The sequence below is a fragment of the Phoxinus phoxinus genome (assembly GCF_949152265.1).
Source record: "Phoxinus phoxinus genome assembly, chromosome: 25".
NCBI lineage: Eukaryota > Metazoa > Chordata > Actinopteri > Cypriniformes > Leuciscidae > Phoxinus > Phoxinus phoxinus.
This window is the reverse complement of record NC_136900.1, coordinates 16464009-16491007: the sequence shown is the minus strand read 5'-3', so window position 1 is coordinate 16491007 and position 26999 is coordinate 16464009. Positions and strand designations below refer to the sequence as shown.

At 36.6% G+C, this 26999-nt stretch overlaps 3 protein-coding genes across 3 annotated transcripts in view; all 3 read right to left on the bottom strand.

Annotated features, from left to right (window-relative positions):
* Positions 1 to 6: 6 nt before the first annotated feature.
* On the bottom strand, positions 7 to 394 carry LOC306994179 (phosphatidylinositol N-acetylglucosaminyltransferase subunit Y; the record flags this gene model as incomplete). Its single annotated transcript, XM_079604574.1, has 1 exon — positions 7 to 394. One exon carries the CDS (start codon positions 392 to 394, stop codon positions 179 to 181), a length of 216 nt encoding a protein of 71 aa, XP_079460700.1. The 3' UTR covers positions 7 to 178.
* Positions 7 to 1568, bottom strand: pyurf (PIGY upstream open reading frame). The gene is made up of 2 exons (XM_079604573.1): positions 1278 to 1568; positions 7 to 559 (listed from the first exon to the last, which is right to left on the bottom strand). The coding sequence occupies exons 1-2, from the start codon at positions 1475 to 1477 to the stop codon at positions 427 to 429; spliced, it is 333 nt and encodes a 110-aa protein (XP_079460699.1). The 5' UTR covers positions 1478 to 1568; the 3' UTR covers positions 7 to 426.
* A 6354-nt stretch (positions 1569 to 7922) lies between these two features.
* The window catches only part of galnt18a (UDP-N-acetyl-alpha-D-galactosamine:polypeptide N-acetylgalactosaminyltransferase 18a), a 47850-nt gene continuing 28773 nt past the window's right edge, over positions 7923 to 26999 (bottom strand). The window contains exons 5-11 of the mRNA XM_079603269.1: positions 26561 to 26758; positions 25196 to 25310; positions 22505 to 22690; positions 20047 to 20184; positions 18654 to 18749; positions 11772 to 11936; positions 7923 to 9077 (exon numbers count right to left, since the gene is read on the bottom strand). Coding sequence (XP_079459395.1) covers positions 8931 to 9077; positions 11772 to 11936; positions 18654 to 18749; positions 20047 to 20184; positions 22505 to 22690; positions 25196 to 25310; positions 26561 to 26758 — 1045 coding nt within the window. The 3' untranslated portion in view covers positions 7923 to 8930. The remainder of the gene's footprint in view (positions 9078 to 11771; positions 11937 to 18653; positions 18750 to 20046; positions 20185 to 22504; positions 22691 to 25195; positions 25311 to 26560; positions 26759 to 26999) is intronic.

The following is a 26999-nucleotide window of genomic DNA, read 5'->3' as shown; positions in this document are numbered from 1 at the left end:
CAAAGCTTTGGCATTTGCAGTTTTATTCTGTATTTTTACATTGTTCGCTTTGATGTTAACATCCAGTTAAACGTTCCTGTATATGAATCTTCAATGTCTATTGTTTACAAACATTGTTCACAAAAATGCATTACATTAAAATAGTCTCATGTTGTGTGGGGAAAAAGGAAACTGCAGTCTAATTGTGTCTAAATAATTTGATTCCCATCCACTTCCAAAGGTGAAAGAAAACATAAACAGGGATAGTTACTGGCAGCAGCAGGCTGTAGAAACACACGCTGCTTGCACTCGTGCAGCCTTGTGGGAAATTTTCATCCACCGTCGCCGAGTAAAACAGTCCGGTCAAGGATATCAGCGGCACAAGAACGGTTATAGAAGACAGGGAGAAAAACATTGTGGCAGAAAACTGATATTTGCTTTATAAACTCAAGATTCAGTGGGTTTTTCAGGCGTATGGATCATTCGTGCATCCTGTGGGATCATGTTAGGAATACCATCAATGATAGGATATGCGATGCCAAGCTCTTCGTTTATTAATTCATTGCTCCTTTCGTCATACCTTGAAAAAAGAATCAGAAGCAAATACATGTATTAGTATTACAGGTAATGATATGAACTTTTGCAAATTTACCACGTTAATCAAAGTTAATCACAAAATAGTTATTATAAAACCATACTAAATTATTATGGGATCTCCTTCATATAAAGGAGGATGCTTTCATAAATATTTTTTATAATTCTGTACCATTTTTTTACTTTTTTTTGGAAGGTACGATTAATTGAAATTTTAAAATAATAATTAAATTCACATTTATTTGTATAGTGCTTTTCACAATTCATATCGTGTTTTTCACAATTCAGATCATTTCAAAGCAGCTTTATAAAAAAGTTGAGTTGAGTTTACATGAGTTTACATTACAATTTAGAGTGATCGGTTATCAGGGGGTTAAGTTACTAAGTTATGCATTTAAGAAATGTACTAAATCACAGTTAGTGCAAAAGGGTGTCAATTTAAACAATAATGTAATCATTTAATGGAGAAACAATGAGCTCATTGAAATAATAATACTTTAAATAAATGATAAATGTTTAATTATAAGCATATCATCATAAATAAATAAAAAAAGTCATTGTAACGTTATATCTGCCATGTTAAAAGTTCGCAAGGTAAATTATCAACCAGTGGTATAACATCAGCACTGCAATTAAACTCCTATGATAACTAACTAGCAAACATTACATAATGTAATACTGTTATGCATGATAAACAATCACACCTCAAGGGTTTTTTGGACAGTGGACACACAAGAAACTCGAGGAGTGACACATCAAACGCCTGACTCTCACTGCCCTTCACTCCATCACTCCGACTCCTCTGTTGTCCTCGGATCTTCACAAGACGCAAGAGTGGCTGGGCGCTCACAGATCTCTGCACGCTAAAAACTCCAGTGGCAAGTGTCCTTAATGCATGAGACATATCCTAAGAGAGAGGAATGCTGGAAAACTAAACTTGTTTCCCCGTTTGACAGATGCCAACAATGAACCGGAAGCGCTAATCTTGGCGCGTCTGCAAACGTGTCCCCTGATCTTTTGCAGTCGTGAGAGGTTCCGATGACAAAATGTTGCACAGATTATTTTATTTAAAAATGCCACACACAAGATATAATAATAACTCAGTTAACATACAATATATAATAATAATTCAGTTGACATACAAGTATTAATAATAATTGGCATTGAGCCCTTATTTTGTTTTATAACAGACATATTTAACAATAATTGCGAAATAATGCTGTTGTTATAAAACATTTTCCATCACGTTTATTATTAATAATAATAAACTATTTCAATGTCACTGATCAATGTAATAATAAAAATAATGATAAACGTAAATGAATAATCTAAACTCTAAAAAGGCTACGACTACTAATTCAGTTGGCAGTGAGCCATTAATTTAGATTTAAGACAGAGATAATTATCAATAATTGCGAAAAAATATTGTGCAATAATTGCATTATGTCAAATCAAATTAAATAAAAAATCTAGAATGATGGAAATAACGTGTTGGTTCCAAGAAATCATAGTGAGAGGAATGCATACGCATTTTAAATAGATTTATTGGATCATATAATTGTGAAATTTTATGCCTCGTTTACAAAATGATTTAATGAAACCAGTTTGTGGTGCTCTTGCGTAACCCCAACATGTGACACTGAAGAGATTTCTCATGACCAGCAGATGTCGCTAGTGAACCGTTTGTTAAACATCACACACTCTTGCAGCAGTGACGAAACTTGACTTTTAAGAGCTTGTTGTGAACAGAACACTTAAATCATAGGCAGAAGCTTCCAGGAGTTCAGACATCCCAAGTCTCCCGGAAGTTCCGGGAGTCTCCCGCATATTGATAGCGGCTCCCTGATGCCCGCAAATTAGTTAAAATCTCCCGGAATCGAGCGAGCAAGAGCGCGCATGTGTAGCGCGCGCACGGCAGAGAGAGAGCGCGAGAGACCTTACGTGTGTGTGTGCTAGTATGTGTGCCTCACGAAGCGCATATAAGAGGACCCAACCAATCAATTGTCAGTGCGAGCGGGCTTTTATCTCTACTCCCGAACCGAATTAATCAGAACCGAACTCCACCCACCAACCAATTCACGCTGTGAATGCGTTTGACCAACCTCCTGATTTCTAGAGGTGACCAGAACCACCTCAAAAACTGCCCTCTTGGTTCTATAAGCTACTCTCTTGAAGAGCTGTGGTTCTATCACCTATCAAATTCTGCTTGTTTTCTCAAGACTCGGCCAGGTTTTTATCAGCCATGTAGGTGAGAAAGATTAGTTATACTCGATGATATGGAGGAGGCCCTGTAGACCATGTTTGCATGGATTTCTATGACCACTGTAAACATCAATGAGACACACTCCCCCATATCCCTAAATATCAAAGCAGTTTCTTGTCAATATTTCTGCTGTTTTGAGCTGATGGTGGAGTAAGAGGCTCGGGAAGCAGCTCAGGAGCGCTACAGAGCTCAGTTCACCGGCCTGCCAAGCATGTCAATAGAAACAAACCCGCTCAAGGACAGACTGGTGTGTTCTTCGTAGCTTTGAATGAATCAATAGCCTCTGCTATGTGAAATCTCACTAGGCCTTGTCCCTCTTGCTCTTCGGAAGATGTTTACTTCTGTGTGTGTCTGGGACCTTAAAGCTAACCTCTGTGAAAACAAATAGGCTAGGCTAACAAACACATTACATTTTCCAAGTTAGTTATGCTTAATTACTGCTAAAGTAAGATAGGCCTATTCCTTGTTAAATATGACCTCTATGTTTGGGAAACGTGGTGAAAGTATGAAAAGAGACAAACCTGAAGTCAGTTATGCAAATGTATGTGTGAGCCGAAGGGTTCTTGCCTTTGGCTGAGATTTTTTATCTCCATATTAAACTGTGTCAGTGATGTCTGCTTATAATTCTCTGGTGAGGTCTTTTCAACTAAAACAGTTTGTTCTTCGTCAACCGATGACAATTAGGCAATTACGCTATCGCCTTCTGTTATGATTTCCTGCCAGCAACCTTCACAAACGGTTTTACAGTTGCTAGTGAATCCATTTAATCAAGCTTGAACTCTTTTTTGCTCCATTATCCATCACAGTAGGAACGCTGTGCAACATACGATTGCATGAACTGTCATTATTTCCTTTCTTTTCGGTTTCTGTTAATGCAGATGGTGCCAATAGCGAGATATAGCCTACGAACGAACAGCAATATGCTTCTCGAAAATGTGTGAGTGGGCCAGCACACACCAGATGGGACTGGCTAATTTCGCGCACACAAAAGAATTAAAAACCATACGCTTTTACCTCATTTAATTCAGCTGAATTTAAGGATTATAAATCTCCTTGTTTTTTTTTATTTTATTTGCTCAGTCCTCCATTTATAGGCCTACACATTAAGGTTAGCCTACATGCAGTTACACATTTAAATACATTTATAACACACAGACCTATAATCACATTAAAAAGTCTGTGATCTCAATTGTTGTAATATTTTTTATGGCATTTGGAATGAAATCAACATTTGCTAATAATCCATTAATTAATCTTAATCGTAATTAAAGTTATTATAAAGTGTACTGAGAAAGTCTTGTTTTTATAGGAATTCTTAATAGTGGCCCATGGACTGAGGTGCATCCTGGATCTAGCTTCTGCTAAGAAAAAATAATCCGGAAAGGTCACAAAATTTCAAGGGCAAAAAAAAAAAGGTCAGTTGTCCATTGTTAATAGTGTAGCGATGTATGAATCACAACTCAAGCAGGATTCACTTTCAAACCAAGCAGCTTTTTTGTTGATCAATGCAGCGAATCCGCGTGACCAACTTGTACACATTCCGAAATCTGTGTGGGGAAATCTTTCGTCCTCGTGCAAAATTCCAGATCGTGTAGAATCCTATAGAAATTACTATATTTTGCCCGTGGAAATTTAATGAAAAGAAGTAAATGTGACCGCATCTTATGTTATTGACCAACACGACAAACACTGCAAGCAACATTACAGTAATATTACTACCCCTGCTGAAAAAAGCTCAAATCAGTCTATGCCGGTTGGCTGGTCTTTGCTGGTTTAAGCTGGACGTAGCTGGTTTAAACTGGTCGAGCTGGTCTCCCAGAAATAGTCAAATTCCTTCTAAAACCAGCCTGCTAAAAAACTATGAAAGGCTGGAAGACCAGCTAAAATCAGTCATCCATCTTAGAGTAAGTTTACATGACAATGATGCATTAAAAACAAAAAAGTTTTTCCTTTGCTTTTTTGCGTACAGACGACAATGTTTTCAAAATGATCCCGTTCTCACAGATCTGCGAAAACGATTAAAATCAATGTATAATGCTGCCAGGCCTGATGTCACGTTGTAAAGAAAAACTACGCGCCTATAGACTGAAGACATATTACGCATGCACATGACGTCACCATTTTCACAAATTTGCATTTTTGTAGTTTATACAGAGACAATAACAGTATCGTTTTCAAGCCCAAACGCTGTTGTCATGTAAATGAATGGCCTAAAAACAGTAACCAGCCCTTTAGGCAATTTTTTTTTTGTCAGCAGAGATACCCTTTGAGGTAATTTTCACTACATTCGATTACCAAGGGGTTGTTTACATGAAACCGTTCTGATGTCATATCCGAGTGAAACGGCTTCTCAAACAAGAAAAAATGTAGGGCGGGACTTGATTTTGTCCATGGGGAATTGATTGTATGGTTGTGGTTTGCTATACGGTTGATGGTTGTGGTATAGACCTTATTCAGAGCAGTGTCATGACAGGTATGAAAGCGAGGCTGTGAGGGATAGACTCACCGTGTTTTCAATGGCATCAGCTGTAAAAAGCTGTATAAAGCTCCTAGATCCTTTTCCACTGCTCATTTTGTCTGGAGATCTTTTTTTTTTTTTGGCTACTGAAGTTTACTAGGGCCTACTGAAAAATATTTCAGCAGTGTTTCGTCAACAGAACAATCCAAAAACACATTATATAACAGTATAACCCACTGAAAAATATGTATATCCCTCACAGCCTTGCTTTCATTCCCGTACAACAACAAAAAAAGAAAAAAACATTAAAGATGGCGCTGCTGTGAATAAGGTCTATTGCGGAATCTCATGTGAGTGACAGGTTGTCCTGTCCTCACGCCAGTAGCCTACACACACGTCTTGCGAAATGCGAAAATGAAAGCGAGGTTGACATCTCTTCAGAGGGTCGTACTGTTGTTTTTGGATTGTCCTGCTGTTCTACATAGATTTTTCTTGTTTGAGAAGCCGTTTCACTCGGATATACTGTAGCCTACGTCACAATAGAGAAGAAAAGTCGATCGCGATTTCCATTTCATGCCTACTGTTTATGTGGTGTGAATAATATAACTGGCAAAAAACAAAATCACAAACAGTTCCCTGTTCATTATAAGGTTGAGATAAACAAAATTTCTCCATGTTCAGTAGCCTATATTGTTTGCCCCATTTGAACAACACTTGTAGAAGCACTATAGCAGATAGTGGAAGTTTCCTTATGGGAGAATAGAGTAGGCCTAATTGAATAAACTCAGAGTTTGGCTTCTCAGCCTGTGGGATTATGAAGTTCAGAAGTGCTAACCCAACACTTTTAAGGCCTGATAACAAGCTCTTGAAATGCTCTGGGCTTATACACTTCTAATACTCTCATCAATGAGACAGTGAAGCGGGGACAGTTCTGCCGTAATACCTTTGATTAATGATCATGCTCGGAATTTATACCGCTAAATTAATTCTTCTGGTTACTCAGCAGTAAAATACAGCAGGGGAAGGAGAGGGTTTATCATCAAAGCCAAATGTATGGATGTATTACACATTCACTACAGACTACGATGTTATTACATTCGTTTTACAGTCTAAAAGATGTTGAATAACAGAAATAGCAAATCCTACCTTCCTTCACAAATGTGCTGAAATATTTTGACCCAACTGCATTCACTCAGATATATATTTTTGACATCATTGTCTTCCATTTCGACTCTAGGCCAAACAGATCTTATAAAGAACTTTTGTGTACAGCCATTGTGTTTCCAGACATAAAAGATTTTCCCACCTCAGAAGGTCAGTCGGAATAGGAGTTTTATCATCTTAGGGGGCAAACTGTATTTCTGACAGGTCTGGAAGTGCAGAGAGAAATAGAAAGAAGATGAGAAATGGTTTTATATGATCGTCTCAGTGTTGATGTGTGTCTTTTTTTCCCTTCTTTTAAAAAAAAAAATCAATACACACTATTTCAAGGATGCAGGTATATTTGAGACTTCCTGACAAATGCACTTCTAAAACTAGATTTCCTATCTCAGGGGATGTAGGCGATTCATTCAAGTTGCTTTACCAAGAGATTGTCACGAGAATGTTGAGACACTTCTGTGGCTTAAATATAGCCAGCCACGATCTTCAGTTCCAACCCGATCTGATGAGAAGACATTATTTTACAAGATCGCAATTTCACATGAAATTGCATGTACCGGTAAACGTGTGGTTTTTAGAATGAGCATTTTTAGAAAAAGCATGATGGCCCACTCCTAACCACTAAACCAGTGTCAGTGTCAGTGGGGCGTAAGCAGATTGTATGAATGAGATTGTACAAATGCATGCAAATTAGCCACCAAGTCACCAAAATGTAAAAGTGTCGCATTTTCATATAAATGTGTTTGATTGGTATGAAAATGTATGATTGTTAGGAAAAATAGTAAGCATGAAGGTCCACCAAGTCACCAAATTGAAAAATATTGGTGATTTCCGATTAAATTTTACAATGTTATTTATATAGTAATATACGGAAAAAAGTAAGCATGAAGATCCACTGGTAACCTTAACCGCCAGTGAGGCGGAAGAAGATCGTACGTGACCGTGCGGATGAGATTGCCATATGTGTGTTGCCAGTTGTGTTTGGAGTTCCAGCGTTTCCAATGTCGCCTGTCAACTGTTGTTCCTTGTTAAAGCAACATGTGTGTCTGCGCTTTTGAGATTTGAGGGATTTGGATAGCTCAGAGCTCAAGTGAGGTTGTCAAGTGTTCCTGACTTTGATTAAATGGGTTTTGTCCCATGGTAGATGGGAAGACAGAAAATAAGAGTTTTTCTCGAAAGCAGAAACTGTGAATTTCGAAATTAAATTTCTGTCAATGCCAGAACTCTTTAAATGAATAAAAAAAACATATGAATTAAACCTAAATGCTTAAACCTAAATTAAGTTTTTATACCATAGCATATGCCATTTTTTCACCATTGTTACTGATGAAACCGTGTTTTAACCAGCTTTAGGTGGTTATATGGCCTCCAAGCAGGTTAGACGTGTGTTTTAGAGGTTAAAAACATTGAGGCTAAACCAGCTTAAACCAGGAAAAACGTTTGTTTCATATGTAAAATTCAAGCATGAAGAGTTAAAAGTTTTTAATATTATTTATAAAGATTATTTACATTTATAAAATATCCTTTTCCACATCAAATCATTACAACTATCATTCACGAACTTGAGAAAAAGAAAAACACTTAGTGCTACACAGTAGCAAAATTACTAAATGCTTAAAGACACAAGAGCCAATCATACAGAAGAACATTAGAAGGGACAGTTCACTCACAAATTAAAACACATTTCTGTCATCATTAAACCCTCATGTCAATCCAAAACCTGTATGCCATTCTTTCTTCTGCAGAACACAATATTTTGAGTAATTTTTTTCTCTCCATACAATGAAAGTCAATGGTCAAAACTGTTGTTTACCAACATGATTCGAAATGTCTCCTTTTTTTGGTTTGCAGAAGAAGGAAGTCATGTGATGTCGTAACTCGCTGCTTAGAAAACCGTTGAAGAAATTAACTAGCTAGTCACGACTGTTTCCCGAAACCATATTGTCACAAAATGTGTCCTTCAACCACGTTGGTTAATGATGTCACGCAGGTGGAGAAGTAATAACTTCTTTTAATGAATCAGTTTGAGATCGAATTAATGCCAGATTTTTGCCATAAAGTATGGACATGGCATCATGGCACATGCACACTCTTCAAAAACGCACTTTAAATCTCTTGGCAAAATGTTCGTTGGAACTATGGTTTCAGGAAACACAGACTCGATGAACTATGATAATAACAACCATGGTTGGCTAACAACGCTTTTGGGAAATGCGCCCCAGGTTTGGAACAACATGAGTAAATTATCAAATAATTTTCATTTTTGGAGAACTATCCCTTTAAGCATCAGTGTTTCTAAACCAACAATCAAATTCAGGAGACGTTCCATGAAGTCTTTGAGGTCCGGCACAAGACATGAAAATGTTTACAGTGTTAAAAAAACAGAGAACAGCAACCCTGTCCTCCAGCTGATGACACAGCGATGTGTGTAAAGGAAACAGTGTATCCAGTGATAAGTCCCTGAAGACACCATGCCTATAGAACTTTCCCAGGCAATATGTTGGTAATTGTCCATTTTTGGTTGCTGCACTTCTGAAGGGCCAGCTGAAATCCATGATCCACTTCCACACTTTCCACCAATTCCAAACATCGCTTCGACTTCCTATTCAGAACGGAGCCTCCCTGCAAGACACAATACACATCAAAATGAGTGAACAATGACAAAGCTGTTCCAGGACGTTGATTTAGGAACATTAAGCGGGATACTTCTCAGAAAAACAGGTTATATGATTCACAAATCTTAAAATCCCTAAAAAAAAAAATCGCAAGAGCCAAAAGCATCGCAGAATCCAAGTGACTCTTAGGTGAGAAATCAAAGCTACATTTACACCTGAAGAAACAGTCTTCTTTTAGCCAGTAAACACAGTATGAAGTACACCACTAAAGCCCAAAGCCTTTTAGAACAATGTCAAAAGGAAAGTGATGTTCCTAAAGTGGTTGCATCTGAAGAAGAGCCTCAAGGATTCGGAGTCTTACAGTATTGAAGGAGGCTCTGGAGACAGCGGAGACATGAAAGAGGAGGCCGTGGGCGAAGTGTCTACCTCGTCCAATCATCTGCTACCGTATGAAATCCAACTCAGACAAGTTGAATGAAACGCCGAATGTCTCGCTTCACAGGCTAAATCATATTATTGAAGACACACAGTTGGAATGTTTGTTACTTTTGTGTCGCTTTATTATATTCGTGGCTGTAACATTAGCACGTAAAAACAAAATGTGATGTACTGTGCTGAATGTGAAACTTGAAGAGAATACCTTCATATGGTATGGCGCAATAAGTTATGGAAGTTTGCCATGGCAAACATTTTGAACAGTTTAGATGGTAGAGTACAAAGTGCAAAACTATGTCAAACTTTAGACACACTATAATACAAATATATTTCTATTGAAATCTCTGAAAATATAATTTTTAATTCAAGTAGTATAACTCCACATAATTTACATGGTCTTGTAGATTATAAACCAGGCATTATTAAGACCGCTGTGAGTCTTCATTAAGAATCTGGCATGCATCATTTGACAGGTGTGTGTCACCGATAGGGACCACTACATCTGCTTCAATTATGTCCCTGAAATAATAATATCACTGTTTTTGCCCTGACTGCTGGTGGTGCCAAATGCCCTGAAGAGCTAAATAATACATTTCTGCTGGGTACATGTGTCAGGTAAGCTTAACGGCGGGATCATTCACGACCTGCCGAGCGGTATCCAGGATACAGACAGATTGTCAACAGACAATGTGAGTCGATAAAGACTTAATTAAAGCCATTTCTGATGCTCTCCAATGAGCCAAAAGCCAGTTCACTCTTTCACTGGCGTTGTCATCAATTATTCATCACATCTAAAAGGCCACAATGGATTTGGTGCACCTGATTCCATTTTAAGAAACTCCTAGGGGGAAAAAAAGGTGGCCGCCATAAAGCCTTTATCCCACGAGCTCATCCGAGACCTCCACGTCCCGAGGGTTTGTGTGAGAATTGATATCGTTCATACTCTTACACTTTTCTCCATAGCACGTGTTTGTTCATCTACTTCGACATCTATCCCAAGGGGTTAGCGTTACCCTTTCCTAATAACCTGTTCTGACATTTCCACCACACTTCAGCTAAACCTTTTAGATGACACCGCCTGCTGTGACATATATTAATTCATCCACCTTTTAATAGAGCCGCATTCATTACGCGGACCGTGTGCAGATGAAATCAAGATGTCTGCTACAATCCAGAACGACGCTTCAATTGAATTAGGAGAGCTTTACAGCGCGCGCACACACACACACACACACACACACACACACACACACACACACACACACACACACACACACACACACACACACACACACACACACACACACACACACACACACACACACCTGAATTATTAATGCTCAATATCCAGAAAGTGTCCATTGCAGTCACACAGCCGGAGGGCTAACAGATGCTGTAAATTGACAGCGAATTTTAAGGGAAAGTTTTGGACTAGTCCTTAAATTTCCACAGAACTTGATAAAAACAGTTTTGACATAGGCTTTAAAGAGGACCTATTATGCTTTTTTACATGTTCAACTTTCTTTAGTCTGTAATGTTGCTGTTAAAGTCCACTCAAAAGGGAGTTCTCTCTATATCAGTAAGCATTGTTTCTGAAACACAAACGAACACATCAATATTCCCCATTTAAATAATTCTAGCATATGAAAAAAATAAGGCGGTGGGGGTTGGGGGGGTCTGGTTGAGTTGCATTAGTAGTGTAGTGTGTTGAAAGTCATGGTTCAGATAAGGAGATTTACGAAACACTGAAAGCGGTTGACCAATTGCAACACTGGTCCAGCTGACCAATCAGAGCACATTGGGGTTTTCAGAAGGAGAGGCTTCATAGAGACAGGAACTAAACAGAACGTTATTGACAGACTGGAAAGAGAGGTGCTGCAACAATGTCAAATACGTGAAAAATAATGTTTTCAAGCATGAAAATCGACTCCAAAACAACATCAAGACTTTGCTTGATTGACAAGGTCCGCTTTAATTGAGCTGTGCAGTAAGGTCTATGTGTAATAAGCTTTGTGTAGAATGTAATGGCACACTAAGAAAAAGTGAAGCTCTACATGAAACTTCATTCAAAAACAAACCAGACATCACAAACTGACCATTCCAATACCATACTCATTTAGACTCATCTAGGCACCAACCAATAGTTAGCATTAAAGAGTAATTTATGCAATAATCATACAATTCATCTAGCATATTATTACTTTACAGAGCATGAGAATAATAAAGTTCTTGAGCATGTGATTCATTGTTTCCTTTGCACGTATACCTGAGTGAAGATCCAGGAGAGCTTCATGTGCTTGTTGCTGGCGTAGCTGCATTCCAGCAGTCGCGGCCGGCCGTTCACGTCCACCAGGCACTTGTTGTCATCGTCGTCGATGGTCGGACTCAAGCCTCCGACATGCAGCTGCTGAGAGCTCGAGTAGTACACATTCTGAAACAACAGAAGAGAATAACAACTTTTACATTATACATGTATAAAAATATGTGTTAAAATACAATGCTTTAGAATAACAGAAAATATATTTCACAAATGGAAAGTAAGGGAATTATACAACTGTTCAAAAGTTGGGGAAATATTTTTGAAAGAAATGGATAATTCCTTAAATATTTGTACATTTTTACAAAGATTTCTATTTCAAATAAATGCTGTTCTTTTGAGCTTTCTGTTCATCAAAGAATCCTGAAAAAATAAAAACACAAAAATCACAGCTTCTACAAAAATATTAAGAAGCACAACTGTTTTCAACATTGCTAGCATTACATGATCCTTCAGAAATCCTTCTAATATTATCAATGTTTTCATCCACCTATTTTTATGTGAATTTTTGGGATATCACATTAAAAAAAGCTGGATGGAAACGTTGCGCCAAGTTGCGTATAAATTCTAAAAAAAAAACTTGGAGGATACATTTTTTATCCAATGAGAATACATGCGCATAAACTACAATAGAGACACATTTACTAAATATGCGCAACAAAACAAACTCATGACATTTTTATTACAGAAATTGTGCACAAATTTCTCAGGAAGTGACGATTTTGTTCACATGGGATGGAAATGGTGCTTTATTCGCAAATGTTTTATGTAATATTCCAATTTTGTTAAATTCACAACTTTGGATGGAAACTTAGCTATTGAAGACTGGAGTAATGGTAACTGAAAAAATGGCAGTAATATTGCACAAAATTGCTGTTTTTACTATATCTTGGTGAGCGTATAGGACTATTTCAACAACATAATAAAATCATACCAATCCCAAACTTTTAAAAGGCATTGTATGACATCATTTTCAATTGTTTGTACAATTAACATTTTATAAAAGAAAGTTCTGTAAAGAAATTTGTACATGAACACTTTTGTCATCAAAATTTAAAAATGTTATTTTATGAAAAGCATAAGCCTGAATTGCAATAACAAGAAAGTTGTAATGCCATGACATATGTTTCATCATTCTGATTCATTCATTTGGGCCGTCTGAATGTCTGTTTGTAAATAGTGTATTATTCAGCTCTGTTTTACATAGGCAATAGAATTAATTATTCATGTTTGTTAATGGTGTCTTTCCTGTGAAATCTCTAAGACGATGTGGCGCAGCTCCAAATCCCAGTGTTGATACCTAGTATTGCATCTTAATGGGCTCAAGGGAAGAATAGGCAATAGGGATGAATAACTTTTTTTAAGCAAAAAAACTCTCATTTGTTAATTTCATACACAATTCAAACATGGGCTGAATGCCAAATGAAAGCATTTAAAGTGTGTGTACATCACTGGTGATGGGAAAGTACATACTTTTTAAGCATGTAGAAAGAAAATCTGCAAGTAATGTGACATTTTACTATTGCGCCTTGATAACACAAACCTCTTTGTCATGTTCTGTTTTCATTTCTATGCAAGTATTAACACCTAAAAACATTTATTAACTAAATTTAACTGAAGGGTTAGTCAAAATCCCTTGTCTCTTCAGTCAGTTATATATATATTTCATTCCATATCCTTTTGAATGCTTACATTACTTTTATAATAATCAATAATCAAGTATATGCATTATCACATAATCATTTCTATATTCTTTTGTGCTTGTGAAATTATATTTTTCTCTTGAGAGTAATGCCATTTCTCTCCCTTCCTTCCTGAGGAGCTATGTTTTGGTTAACTGATAATGCAGAGCTCAAGCACTCTTTGGCCTTGGTGATGTTATTTGGTGTTGTTCTGTGTGTGTGTGTTTGACTTTCTACATAGGCACGGGGGACACAACGCTCAGCCGTACTGGCGCTCTCCTCTAACCTGCGAGGTCAAAACTGACCTACATCTAAGGATTGGCGACAGCTATCCTGACTAATGGCGATAGGCACCTTTTATCTGCTCACATGTGTGAAATTGTTTATGGTCTTATATTCTCTTAGCCAATCAGATGTATGGTGATGCGATGCTTGCCCTTGCAAAATGGTATAATTGGTGTATTATTTTGTGTAAGGTAGAGTTGGCTTGCGACCTCCTCGTGAGACTTTGACGCTCGCTCTACCGATGAAACTGCAAACTATTCTTCAGTAAATTTTTATCTTTTTGATTGAACCTCACGACTCTTGGTCTTCTTTCATCATATCTGGTCTCGGGTCTTATAACTGTTACCCCCCTAACATAACTGTTACTTTTGGGTTTATACATTTAAAACTCCTCTTCGGTAGTGCAAGGGTTTATGGGAAATATTAGCAAACATTAAGCAAAAAGCATTAATTTATTCACGTTTACATCACTGTTTGATGGCATGTGGGGCAAATGGAAAGAACTCAGACAAGCAAAGCCCTTGATATTCAACATTTGCTTTGAATCACTAATTCACATATTGTTGGAGCGAGTCCTAAATCAATTGCCCTGATACTTTAATCCCTTGCCATACTGGAAAAACAAGCATTTTCAGAAAGAATTCATTTCATGCAACGTGCCCACAATCTTTCTTCAGGGTTTGGATGGATTGATATTTCACTTTAAAAGCCAGAGCTTGGAGAAGTGCTAACAATATTATTGATTAGATATCTCATGCAGTGCATCAAAGAAATGCATACTTTTCTTTAAAACATAGATTCAATTGGTTGTTTACCATCTAGAGCGATTTTGGCAATCCAAACTTGTCAGTTCTAGAATATCAGAACATCAAATGCAGAACTAGGCATTCTCCTCTTCTCTTCAACGTATTGGTATTTTTTTTAGAGCTACCATTGCTTTGTGTGTGTCAAGACTATTTTCCCTGTAGTACACCTGAGCCTACATTAAAATGAAATCAAGTTGTTTGACTTTGGAACGGCACCAATGCAAAACGGCTCAAACTTTTGTGAGGCACCTTGAAATGAAAATCTCTGTGAACACAAAGGCTGAACAGGCAGCAAGTGTATCTCCACGGACACGTAAAACAACGAATCATTCGTTCACAATGGAAACAATGCATATCCTTCGGGATCCTTTGATGAGCACTGGAACTGTGACGGGAAGGAATGGAGGGCTAAAATGGGACGGGGAATAATGTAAGAGAGAAGAAAAATAAGGACTCAACTTGCAAGGGACCCATTTAGCACTGTTTCCGCTTGAAAACCCTTGCTTTTACTGCTTGGGAGATTTATGGCTGTTGTATAGGAACAATGTTCCTTTTGCTGAATGAATGGGAGATAACACACTGAAAGAAAGAGTAAGCATGTCTATGCTCCATTTCCAACATGCTCAAATCCCTGAGCAACTGCCACGGTGTTAATACGCTTAGCTGAGGTATTGTCTACCAGCCCATTAAAGATAAAACAAATCCAGCACCACAAGTACAGAGACGGTGATATCCTATCAGAATGCTTGAAATTAGTTTTAGTGTGCAAACAAACATGAGATGCACTGTAAATCATGCAGAAATATTCTGGCTGGTGGAGAAGTGAAATGTATATGTGTACTGTACACTGTAAAAAATAAATAAATAAATGAATTTGTAAAAAAAGAAAAGAAAAAAAAAGTCAGTTTAATGTAATTTAAGATCCAAGGACGTCATTGTACTTAACAATTTAAGCCAGCTACTGTTTTTTTATTTAAACTGACTTTAAGCATTCTGATAGCATGTTACCAGTACATACACATATATAATTGATTTAATTTTATTGTAATTTTAACAATATATTCATATTATTTTTAGAACAATTATATACAATCCATCCATTCTCCAAATTGTTTATCCTCTGTAGGGTCGTGGGTATTATATAAAATATTTTATATAATAATAATAACAACAATAACACTAAGAAAATCTATAATTTGATATATAATAGAGTTAATATTAATATATATATACATTATATATGCATTATTGTCACAGTGGCTGTAAAAATGCGCATGACGAAGGAGTAGAGAAACAAAAAACTTCAAATCAATAAATCCTTATTGGAAAACTCAGGAGATAGCTGGAGAAACCGTAAGCACAACCACTTCTAACAGACAATCCCAGACAGTGAAACACAGGAAACTGAGGGCTTAAGTACACAGAGGATGATTGACTGAAACAAAACATGAGTTATCTAATTAAGAACCACGGAACTAAGGAAAACAGGAACAGTATATTATATTATATTACGTATATTATAACATCGTACAATAATAGCCGTGGAGCCACTAAAATGTCCTATAATTAGCAATAGTGTAATTTTGATTTCCTCAACAGATTCTAGAAAGTTTTGAATCAGCAAAAATAGAAACATTACAGCATTGCTTGTGTGCCACAAGAAAGGCGGAAGCACACACAGATAGGAATACAGCAGGTGTAAGAGACCTAACTAAGTAGTTAAAATCATGCTGACAGTGCTGTTCTCTCTCTTTCCCTCCCTCCCTCCCTCTCACTCGCTCTATATATCTCTGACACACATTCGCATTCTACCTCACCTAAATGATGCCTGTGGTGGTGAAACAACCCTCCCCGCTTGTGTTCCAAGCCATTGCTCTTTATTGAGATTCATTATAGTGACTATAGCCCTGGAATCTGTCTAAATCTGAAATCCCCAGGTGAGTCAATGCTTTATGGAGAAAGCTCCCTATTTTTACAGTATTTTTGCAGGATATCATTTGTTGTGGAACCTGGTGGTGTAATACACTCAGAATATGAAGAGAGAGAAAAACAAAACAGACTAGATTGCCTCAAGCAGCCCAACTGCTCAAAAATTCATATTTCGGGCATCAGCACAAAATAATGAAGAGGTTTTATGCAATATAATGACTGTTTTATGGGTTGCAAAAAAATTGACAGTCTATCACCGTGAAACACTGAGCTCAGTTGTAACGGGAAGATGGGAAAGCACAAGCCAAGCGCATACAAGGAGATGCCGAAGCCAAATCTTCATAAAAGAGAAATCTTCATAGAGGAAATGACTCAAATTTTCAGCATGAATTAAACAACTGAAGTGTGTAGAGCCTTTGTACAGTAGATGGGAATAAGGATGAATGATATAGCTATAAAAAATTCACTCTTTATATTTTCAGGCTTTTGATATCATAATATTTATGTATTCGCTCTGAAATGGTTTAAAATATTATTATTTTTCAACACCCGTTGTTGTCAAATAGATTCAAAGTTTTTAACCCAAGAGCTAAAATACAGTGAACAAAATGAGTTAAAATGAATCTTTTTCATTTTAAGAAAAAGGAAGAATCTTTTTAAATATGTATATGTAAATTTGGTAACACTTTAAGTTCCATTAAAGGAGAACTCCTAAAGGAGAAAATGATGTTATATCAGCCAGCGCAAATACCTGTATTTAGTTCCTGTTTTCGGTGGAAGTCCAAAGTAGTCGATTGTCGAGTTCACGCGCATAGGTTTAGTTACTATGATCACGCGCGTGAACTCGACAATCGACTACTTTGGACTTCCACCGAAAACAGGAAGTAAATACAGGTATGTGCGCTGGCTGATATAACATCATTTTTATTCATATTTTTCACATCTAATGCAGTCAGATTCACTCGTGTTCACTCTGAAGGAATCACTCAACATGGCTGGGCACTTGTATGACACATCAAATATGTTAAGAGGATAAAAGCAGGTTTAAAACTTGCCCCATTCAAGTCAATAGGGTGCAAATTTTAAAAATAGGATAACACGGTGTAGGCAACACCGATTTTTGTCGTTGTTCTCTGTATTGACAGCACTCCAAATTTACTAAAAATTGAGCTCAATGTTAAAATTGACCGGAGTTCTCCTTTAATGTTAGTTAATGCACTAACTGACAATAATAAGTAATACATTTGTTGCAGTATTTATGATGTTAACATTAGTTCATAAAAATATTAGTTCATGTTAGCTCAGGTCCATTAAATAATATTAACAGATACAAATTTTGGCTAAGATTAAAAAATGTTTTAGAAGTATTTTTCATTGTTAGTTCATGTGAACTAATATAAATGGAACCTTATTGTAAAGTGTTACTGAAAATTTTAATGAACACTTTTTGATTCAAAGTTTCAATTCGATTCATTGGAATGGACAGTTTTAACTGACACACATAAATTAATTCTTTATATTTGAAATCCGATAACAGATATATTGTCCGATAAATCCAAATCCAAATTTTTTTATATAATTTTTAAGAGCCTGATTACAAAAACAAAAGTCCTACTATTAAAAGCCATGTCCCAAGCACACATGTATAATGTTCTCATTGTAATCTTATGTAGCACTTAACTATTTTTCTTTTTGAAGCGATTCCAATCATGTTTCAAGCTATTCAAAACCATCATGGAGAACAGTTGGAACAGAGAACAGAGTCTCAGTTGGAAGTAATAATATATTATTTATTGGTTTTAATATATCGACCAACTTTTCTTATCGGGCTGATAACGATAACATTAAAAATGAACATAATCGTCCGATTCCGATATGGTCAACTTATTACATTTCCTGATCCTGTTTCCTGATTCCTGACATTATTTCCTGTTCTGGATCTCTAAGCCAAAAATAAGATCATAAAGATGTTTCATTTCACATACTGTGCTGACACAGTGAGAAACATGGAATGACAGAACAGGAGACATGATGGGGTCAGACATGAGCACTTATATATAAATGAATTACACACACTCTGAGGGCTGAAAAGTATGAAAGCCAGAAGGTGCAGTGGACTGGACACTAACCTGAGGCGTCAGGCCGTGGCAGATGTACAGGATGGGAATGTTGTCGGAGTCGGGACCTTGATCCACACACAGATCCGGCCTCAGGCTGTTCCTCAGCTACATGGAAACACACACACACACACAACAAAGATGAACTAAATGGACCGACACATTAGACCCATTTCACACTGCAAAAACCGCAGAGGAGATGAATTAAGATCACAAAAACCATCTTTCTTCCTCTGTCTGCTAATGGCCAATGTGTGTGAAAATGGCCTGGAGCTCAGCTTTATTTTATCTTCACAATGGAGCTGTTAATAATGCTATTCCACAAAAGAATGCCAATTAGGAAAATCACTCTGTTGGCCCTGCATTGTGATAAATGATGAAACAGCAGGCCATGAGAAAGAAAAATTATTCTCAGTACAAACTATTTCTATTACCCAAAATTATAAGAAACAATGTCATCTATCAGATATAGTGATTTCATGTCAAGTGCTAATAAACTGCATTGTGTTGTGTCAAGCTAAATTAATACATTTGACTTATGTTGTTATATAATTATGCCGTCAGAACGGTAACCAAGTTTTACAGTTTCATTTGACATTACAAGCCTCGTGAAATTACAAGATGTCTCTTAGAAAAATAATTTAATGCTTATATTTATACAAATATCTACCCTACTGTATGTATTTGAACATTTGATTGATTCAAAAAATTATGGTAATATTTTTGAGATTTTATGACCCCCACAAGACATAAAGATAAAATATGAGTGAGACTTGTCTTAAAGTAACTAAGTTTAGTAAAATAAATATATTTTAATTATATGCGATGGTAAAGCTGAATTTTCAGCATCATTACTCCAGTCTTCAGTGTCACATGATCCTTCAGAAATCATTCTAATATTTAGATTTGCTGCTAAATAAACGTCTCTTATTATTATCAATGTTGAAAACAGTTGTGCTGCTTAATATTTTTGTGGAAACCTTGAAACATTTCTTCTGGATTTTTTGATGAATAGAAAGTTCAAAAGAACAGCATTTATTTGAAATAGAAATTTAAAAAAAAACATAAATGTTTTTACTGTCACTTGTGATCAGTTAGAAACATCCTTAGATAAAAGTATTAACTTCTTCAAAAACAAAATCTAATCAAAATATGCATTTTTGCTAATACAGCAAAGGTAAGTTGGAAACACATTTAAATTAATATATTCTAAAATTATAAATATAAAATGTAAATAAAAAAATAATGCATTTCTGTTGATGTGTTTAGAGTCTATACTTACACATAGTAAAAATTGCCATCATCTATTCATTGAGTAATATTATTTACACATACAGTATATACACGAGGGACACAAATGACACCGTTTATTTTTACTACTATTAGACAAGAAGTGGATACTCACTGCACCAAAAGCGATGGTGTCTGTGTAGGTTCTCATCTCAGAATAAATATTCTTCAGGAACCAGCTGAAGGGTTTACAGCGGAGTCTCTCTCGGAGAGCTTTTCGGTCTCTGATATCACCAATATCGATCCCTGAGTCCTGCACACACAAACACATGCAATCGTGAACATACAAGAATTCATTTATAGAGTTCAGAATCGAATGGCTGCAAGAACGTGAAAGCTCTCATGATGTACATCTATCTCAGGCCTTCAGGTTCAGGCACTTATGCTAACTTTAAGTGAAGTGACTCTATATGCAGTTGCATTTCAATGCGTCATGTACAGCTCAGAAGTGAGAGCTCATTAAAAAGCCTTAACGCCTACTCCATCTTAAATTATTCATGGTCATTACATCTTAACCCATTACATCTTAACTCAAAATGACAAATCAGCATGTGTCCTTTAACATCCATCACATTCATGTACTGTATATAGAACTGAAAGCCACTCAAGGCTGTGTGTCTCAGAAAATCTGCCATGGTTAATGTGTGCTGTTAGGAGCAGAGTGCCTAAATAATCCCCTTTAACCATAGTAAAAAAACACAGTATAGTGATTGACTTCCAGAGGCCTTTTATTTGAATAAAACAGTGACTTCTGAAACATGATAAAAACAATGTTCAATGGATAATTACATTTAACTGCATGCTACATATGGTTGTGAAGCAATTTAGCATATTAATAATATACAGTAGTTTAAAAAAATCTGAAACTTCAAGTGGAAATTGTTCTATCTTGCATTTTCCTATTTATATTCTACTATTCACAAGTAGTACTATTCACTACTATAAATTAATATAGTATAAATTAATTTAGGACTATAAATGAATACTAGTGCTATCAAATCGATAAATTGCATCTAACATAAGTGTTTGTATATATTTATATATATATATATATATATATATATATATATATATGGTTTTCAACATTGATAATAATAATAACTGTTTCTTGAGCAGCAAATCGGTGTATTAGAATGATTTTTGAAGGATCATGTGACACTGAAGACTGGAGAAATTATGCTGAAATTATTACATTTTAATTATATTAAAATAGGAAACAGTTATTTTAAATTGTAATATTTCACAAATTTGATCAAATTAATACATTTACATTTACATTTAGTCATTTAGCAGACGCCTTTATCCAAAGCGACTTACAACTGAGGACTACAGCAAGCGAGTCATCGTGAAGAGGCAAAAAATAACGCAAGAAGTGCTCAAAATACAAAGTTCTGGTATTGCTCAGAGTAGCATAAGCCAAAACAAGGGAGGTTAAAGGAGAGGTTTTTTTTTTTTTTTTTTTTTTTTTTTGTTTGTTTACATACAGCCTTAGTAAGCATAAGATTTCTTTAAGGGGTAATAATAAGGGGTCCTATTATGCCCTTTTACGAAGTCTTGATTTTGTTTTTGGGGTGTACTAGAATTTGTTTTCATGCTTGATTGTTCAAAAAATGAATTATTTGTAATTATTACAGCTCCTCTCTGCCCAGTCTGGCTCGAACACATCGATTTCGATGAACCCCCTCCTTCCGAAATACGAAATGTTCTGTGATTGGTTAAATGGGCCAGTGTGTTGTCATTGGCAGCACTTAGAACGTGTGTTCGGGAAATGTCCCGCCCCTCCATGACTGCGAGTTCTTCTCTAGTGTAAATATAAATAAGGATGGTGTCAATTACAAACCAATTCAGACCCTGACAATGTTATCAAACAAGAGGATCATGCAGGACAGATGCATGTGTGGACTTTGCATATGTGGATTTCACAGGACATTTCAGAGTGGAATGTTTTTTGGAATTTTCTTATACATTATAGATACAATGTTATCCACCATTTAATTGTGATATCTGTCGGGAAAACTAAAGGTAATACAAACAGTAATCGATTACAAAAACTACAGAAAACAAGTTGTTCTCCATAAAATGTGCAGTGCACAGATACACGTTGGGATTATAATGATCAGGAACAGTGTTTAAAATATGTTTTAGCCACTCAAAGATCATCAGGGCTTAATGAGTAACATTGTGACTTTAGATCGCGTTGTAGTCCAAACGAGTCGTTCGTTGTAGTTCTTGAAAAGTGGATTATGTTAAATAAAATATCTCCCTTAGGAGTGGACTTTGAGCTTTGTAACCTTGCTGATCTTTTTTATGCTCAAACAGCAACATTACACTGACTAAAGTTGAAAAAAAGTGGGAAAGCATAATAGGACACCCTTTTTTTGGATTAGTGATTCAGAAATATTGCAGACTCTTAAATAGTTCTTGTACATTTTATATACTATGGATTCTTTTAATTCCACACTTCTAAAAACTATTCGTTTATTTGATATTTATTTTATCAGTTTATTTTAAATCCCAGATTTTCAAATTCTTTAAACGTGGCCCATCCAGTCAACTATTCATAGGTTTAGTACCTGTTGTGGAACGTTCCAGGCCATGTAAACGTGGCTCTTGTACTCGTCCATCCAGACCTCGGCCACTCTCAGAGCGTTCCTGCGTACGTGAGTTGCCAGGTCCTCCGTGTAGGGCTTGTGGGCGCGCTCAATATGAGCTATTCTGGAACAGGGCATGACCTCCACACTTCCTCCACACAGCCATACCTGATTACACACACATGAAATGGAAGGACGAAGAAAAATCAGCTCAATAAAATGCCCTTTAACATCCACTAGGCAGTCGACAAAAACAAATACGTCAAGTTCTTATGATTCATTAGGGTGTGTGTGAGTCCATTTAGCAGAATAAACCAAATTACAGGAGAAAAAAAACCACATAAATCAAACTCCACAAGGAACAAAAAGCACTTTTGTAGTTAAATAGAAAATTTTAAAAGGGCTTGTAGAAAAAATAAGCCAAACAATACACTTCAAATAAAGAAAGCTCATTTCCTACAATTATCATCTAAAGGTTACTCATTTCCACACAGCGGAGCTCTTTGTTCAAACTAAACTCCCAAAACTGCTCTTCATTCACAAAACAACAGAGGCTTTCTAACGCATGACAAGGAGAATATCGCAAGAACCTATTTGAAAGCTCAAACAGACCATTTAATTTGTTCTAATTGAAGATATTTCCCTGACATGCTACTGACATTGAGCAAGTGACCGCCTTGTGTGTCAGTAAAGAGGGGAGAAAAAGCACAAACCGCTGCTGTTTTCCTGGAGTGCTTTCACATACAGTAATACACATTTGTTCAATGATTTACCCTCAATTAGTGCATGTTATGCAGCTGAAAATGGAGAGTGGCAGCTTGTTTGTGCGTGTTGGTTTGATTCCCTGTGTCTTTCCACCCACTGCACTCATGCAGAGCTTCTAAACCGGGAGCATCTCTCTGTGCTTTGTACATCTCTCTAGTAAATCTTCACTCGGGATTATATAGGCCACATGCCAGCATGCTTCACGTCATTCAGACATTCACACCCAAACACTTGCATTCAGGCCCGGTTTGGTGAAATATGAAGTTCAACATCTGGCTGGGACATATGTCAGGGTCTTTCAGTGCAGCTAACTATTTGAACACGTGTTGTGTATATTTAAATGCATCTAATTTGCATCAAACAAAAAGTTGATTTCAAGCGACTCTGGTGCTGTATTCGGAATATGATTATTTGTTTGAAAAGGAAAGGGGGGTATCACATTTGCTCTGTCTGATCTGCTTGTTTGGCAGGCTTTTAACGCCAAGACTCGTTGGGCGGGATTCAACAGGAAGTGGACAGATGCGTGTTGTTCCTATTTGCCAGGAGAATGATTTATATGCATAATCATTGACAACAATCCCAATGATCCATGACTGAGCCGTCTGTTGTCCCAAAGCATTAAAAAATAATTTCTCACATTTGCATACAATACCTGCTGCAGACAGAGATATTCATTTCAGACTGTGATCGCACAGAGGCAAATTTTGCAAGCATGAAATGAGAATCAAACCGGTTTTATATTGTCTGGGAGACATTTAAGACTTGGTCTCTTTCCCCACATTTTTTTTACCATTTTGTTATCTAGAGTGATCTAAAACGCAAAAAAAAAAAAAAAAAGAAAAAAAAGAAGCTAAAATGTATATAAAATATTATTGTTTTAGACTAAAAAATGTAAAATTGCAAAAAAATAACTAAATTTTGATTTCATGAGGACTTTAAGACAAAAAATCTATTATAATAATGATAATCATTTTAGATTTTTTGCAGTCCATATATCATTTGTTGATCTAAAAAGACTAAACATGCAACTAAATGACAAGGAACATTCATCTTAATATCATTCCTTTTGGGAAAGTCTGCAGGATTGCAACATTTGTGCGATGTTGCATTTGGAGATTCGGAGGCACAAAGGAGCTTAAAAGATGAGATTGAGGAATTAGGTTGTAGAGACACAGCTGTATGAACAGATGTTGAGAGCCATTATCCGAATCCCGCCGCACACATGGTGCCTGCCTCTTCCTGAGACATTTCCATTTCCTCTCTGCTCATTGAGGCCCTTAGTGATGAAACCAGGAAAAAAAAGAAAAAAAAATTCATAATAGATGTCTGTGCGTGTAATGGGGGGGTTTGATCCGCTCTGTATTGTGAAGGTGCACCCCGCGTTGAGTGATTGCAACTTTGCTAGGCCAAATCACAGTAAGAGCAAGTGGCTGTGTGTCCGCTGGCGAGCTCCATTCACAGCCTGGGCTTGGATTCTGGCTGCGGAGGCAAATTACAGTGCCGCTGGGTTTGATGGGAGTCGGCAGAGGTCTCAATGGGGCTCTGTACATGTGTAATACTGAGAGGTTAGGACCCCGCCAGTTTGGAGCAAAACGTCTGTATGGCAGGTTATCATTAGCAAGCTGCAGAGTGCTCCACTTTAATTGTGTGTGATGATACACACTAGGGCTGCACAATGTCGGAAAAAACATTTCTCACACACACACGCGCGCACACACACACACACACCAGAGGCTGCAAACCCCCACATATCCATCTGCCCTCAAAGAACAACCTGTATAAAGCATCTTTTCATCAAATGAAACAGCATTATTCATTGGCATGCGTCTACTTGTCTACTCAAACTCCAGACATCCTGTCTCCTGCTGTACTTTCAAAACTCTGGTAGGCAGTCTGAATAGCTCTTACCCTGATCCCCAGCTCCACGTTTTCCCCTCCATAAACTTCCATCCCTTCATCCAGCAGACCAATCTCCTCAAAATACTCCCTATCGACTACAAAGCAACCGATCAGAGCGGGACTCCTGCAGAGAGAGGAGATGCACGGCAACAATGAACTCAAATGAGTTATGAAAACATATTCACTACAGGAAACAGGTTGTTAAGAGGGCAAGGAGAGTGATTTAAAAAAAATGAGTGCTGTCAAATCGATTAATCGCATCTAACATAAAAGTTTGTTTACATTATGTATGTGTATATATATATATATATATTAAATGTATGTATATATTGTATAAATGTCTATGTGTGTGCATATACTATATACACACAGAAATGTATACACATATTTGCTAAAATATATTAGTTAATTGTGTATTTTGTAAAAATGAAATAAGAAACGCCCTTATTTAATGTTGTTTCGCTCCTATTTCTAATAATAGTCTAAAATTATATTCTCTTCCTGTTTTGGATATTGTTTTATTCTTTCTGTATAATATTTTTTGGATTTCGTTTATACATGTTCTACATTTTCCGTACATTTACATGTTTCCCATTTATCTGTTAATATTTTGTTCGTGAGAAATAATTTGTATTCTTATAATAATTGAGTATTATTTCATCATGTGTGTCCCAATCTAAGCCTAGAATATACAGTACTATTTATTCTCTTCTGAATTTTGCAGTTTTGTCAGATATCATCTCGCAATATGGCGTTAGTTACTTCCTAAGTTAGTTTAGATTTGGCCCAGTGTTTCCTGCACGCAGCAACGAACATATCACGAGTCGGAATGTACGATTCGCTCTCAAATGATTCTTAAGAATTCAGTCAAAACTAAAGTGTTCATGAATCCATGTTAAACTTACTTATCAGTTTGAATCAGACTGACTCAGCAAGTGAATCAGGGCCATTACTGAGTTAACAATTGACTCCTTCACTGAACCATGAGCCAGTTTGTGGTTATGTCTTAATGGATATGAACCAGAACCATTACTCTGAAATTTAACCTTATATTTCAGTTCAGGACTTGCATAAGTATATTTACTGGCTGGCTGTTAATATCCAAACATGTAATTAAAGATATATATTCAAATATGCTAATCTGGCCATCTAAAAAGCATTCAGATTATATTTGACAAAATTGACTGGTTATTGATTAGCATATGAGGTTCACTGTAAGGTAACCTAAACAGTAATTCAGTAATTTGTCAAAAAAGGTCCTAAATTATTTTTTCGTTTAAAGGCCCGTGTTAAAACAAAACCTAGTTATAGATAGATCATAACCTGTCTTTGTAGAACCATTGAGCCGACACTGATTGTATCTTGCTTGAATACCTGATTGGTGCAGTTTGATTCTTCTGTGTCCACCAGGATTTGGGAGGGTTTAAATAGCGACACCAAAGTTCCCAGTCGAACCCTTGAGCCGAGAGCGGATATTCTTCGATCTCAAACGTGTCGTATTTGATGTTGTCGAATGATGGCGAGATGACCCGGGTTCTGTCCTCTTTGATTCTGTGAAGGATTGGTTCAGCCCTTAGATCAATAGAAATAGAACATGCTTTAAGTTCAAGGGGAGTAGTTTTTTGATGGATCCATCTAATTTTGTCTCTTGGAGCTCCGAAATCGTGGAATACAATGTTTAATGAAGCCCCTTTCATGCCACTACAACTGAAAGGTGATTTCACACTTGATTATTAAAGCTGATTGTAGTTTTCAGAACCCATCGATCTAAAACTTAAAATGTCATTGTCGGAGATAAAAGACCATCTCAAAA

Excerpts from the sequence above, each read along its gene's own strand:
- pyurf (XM_079604573.1), bottom strand. The coding sequence starts at position 1,477 with ATGTCTCATGCATTAAGGACACTTGCCACTGGAGTTTTTAGCGTGCAG. Across the intron at positions 560-1,277 it reads CTGTCCAAAAAACCCTTGAG|GTATGACGAAAGGAGCAATG; the intron begins GTGTGATTGTTT and ends TCTTTTTTCAAG.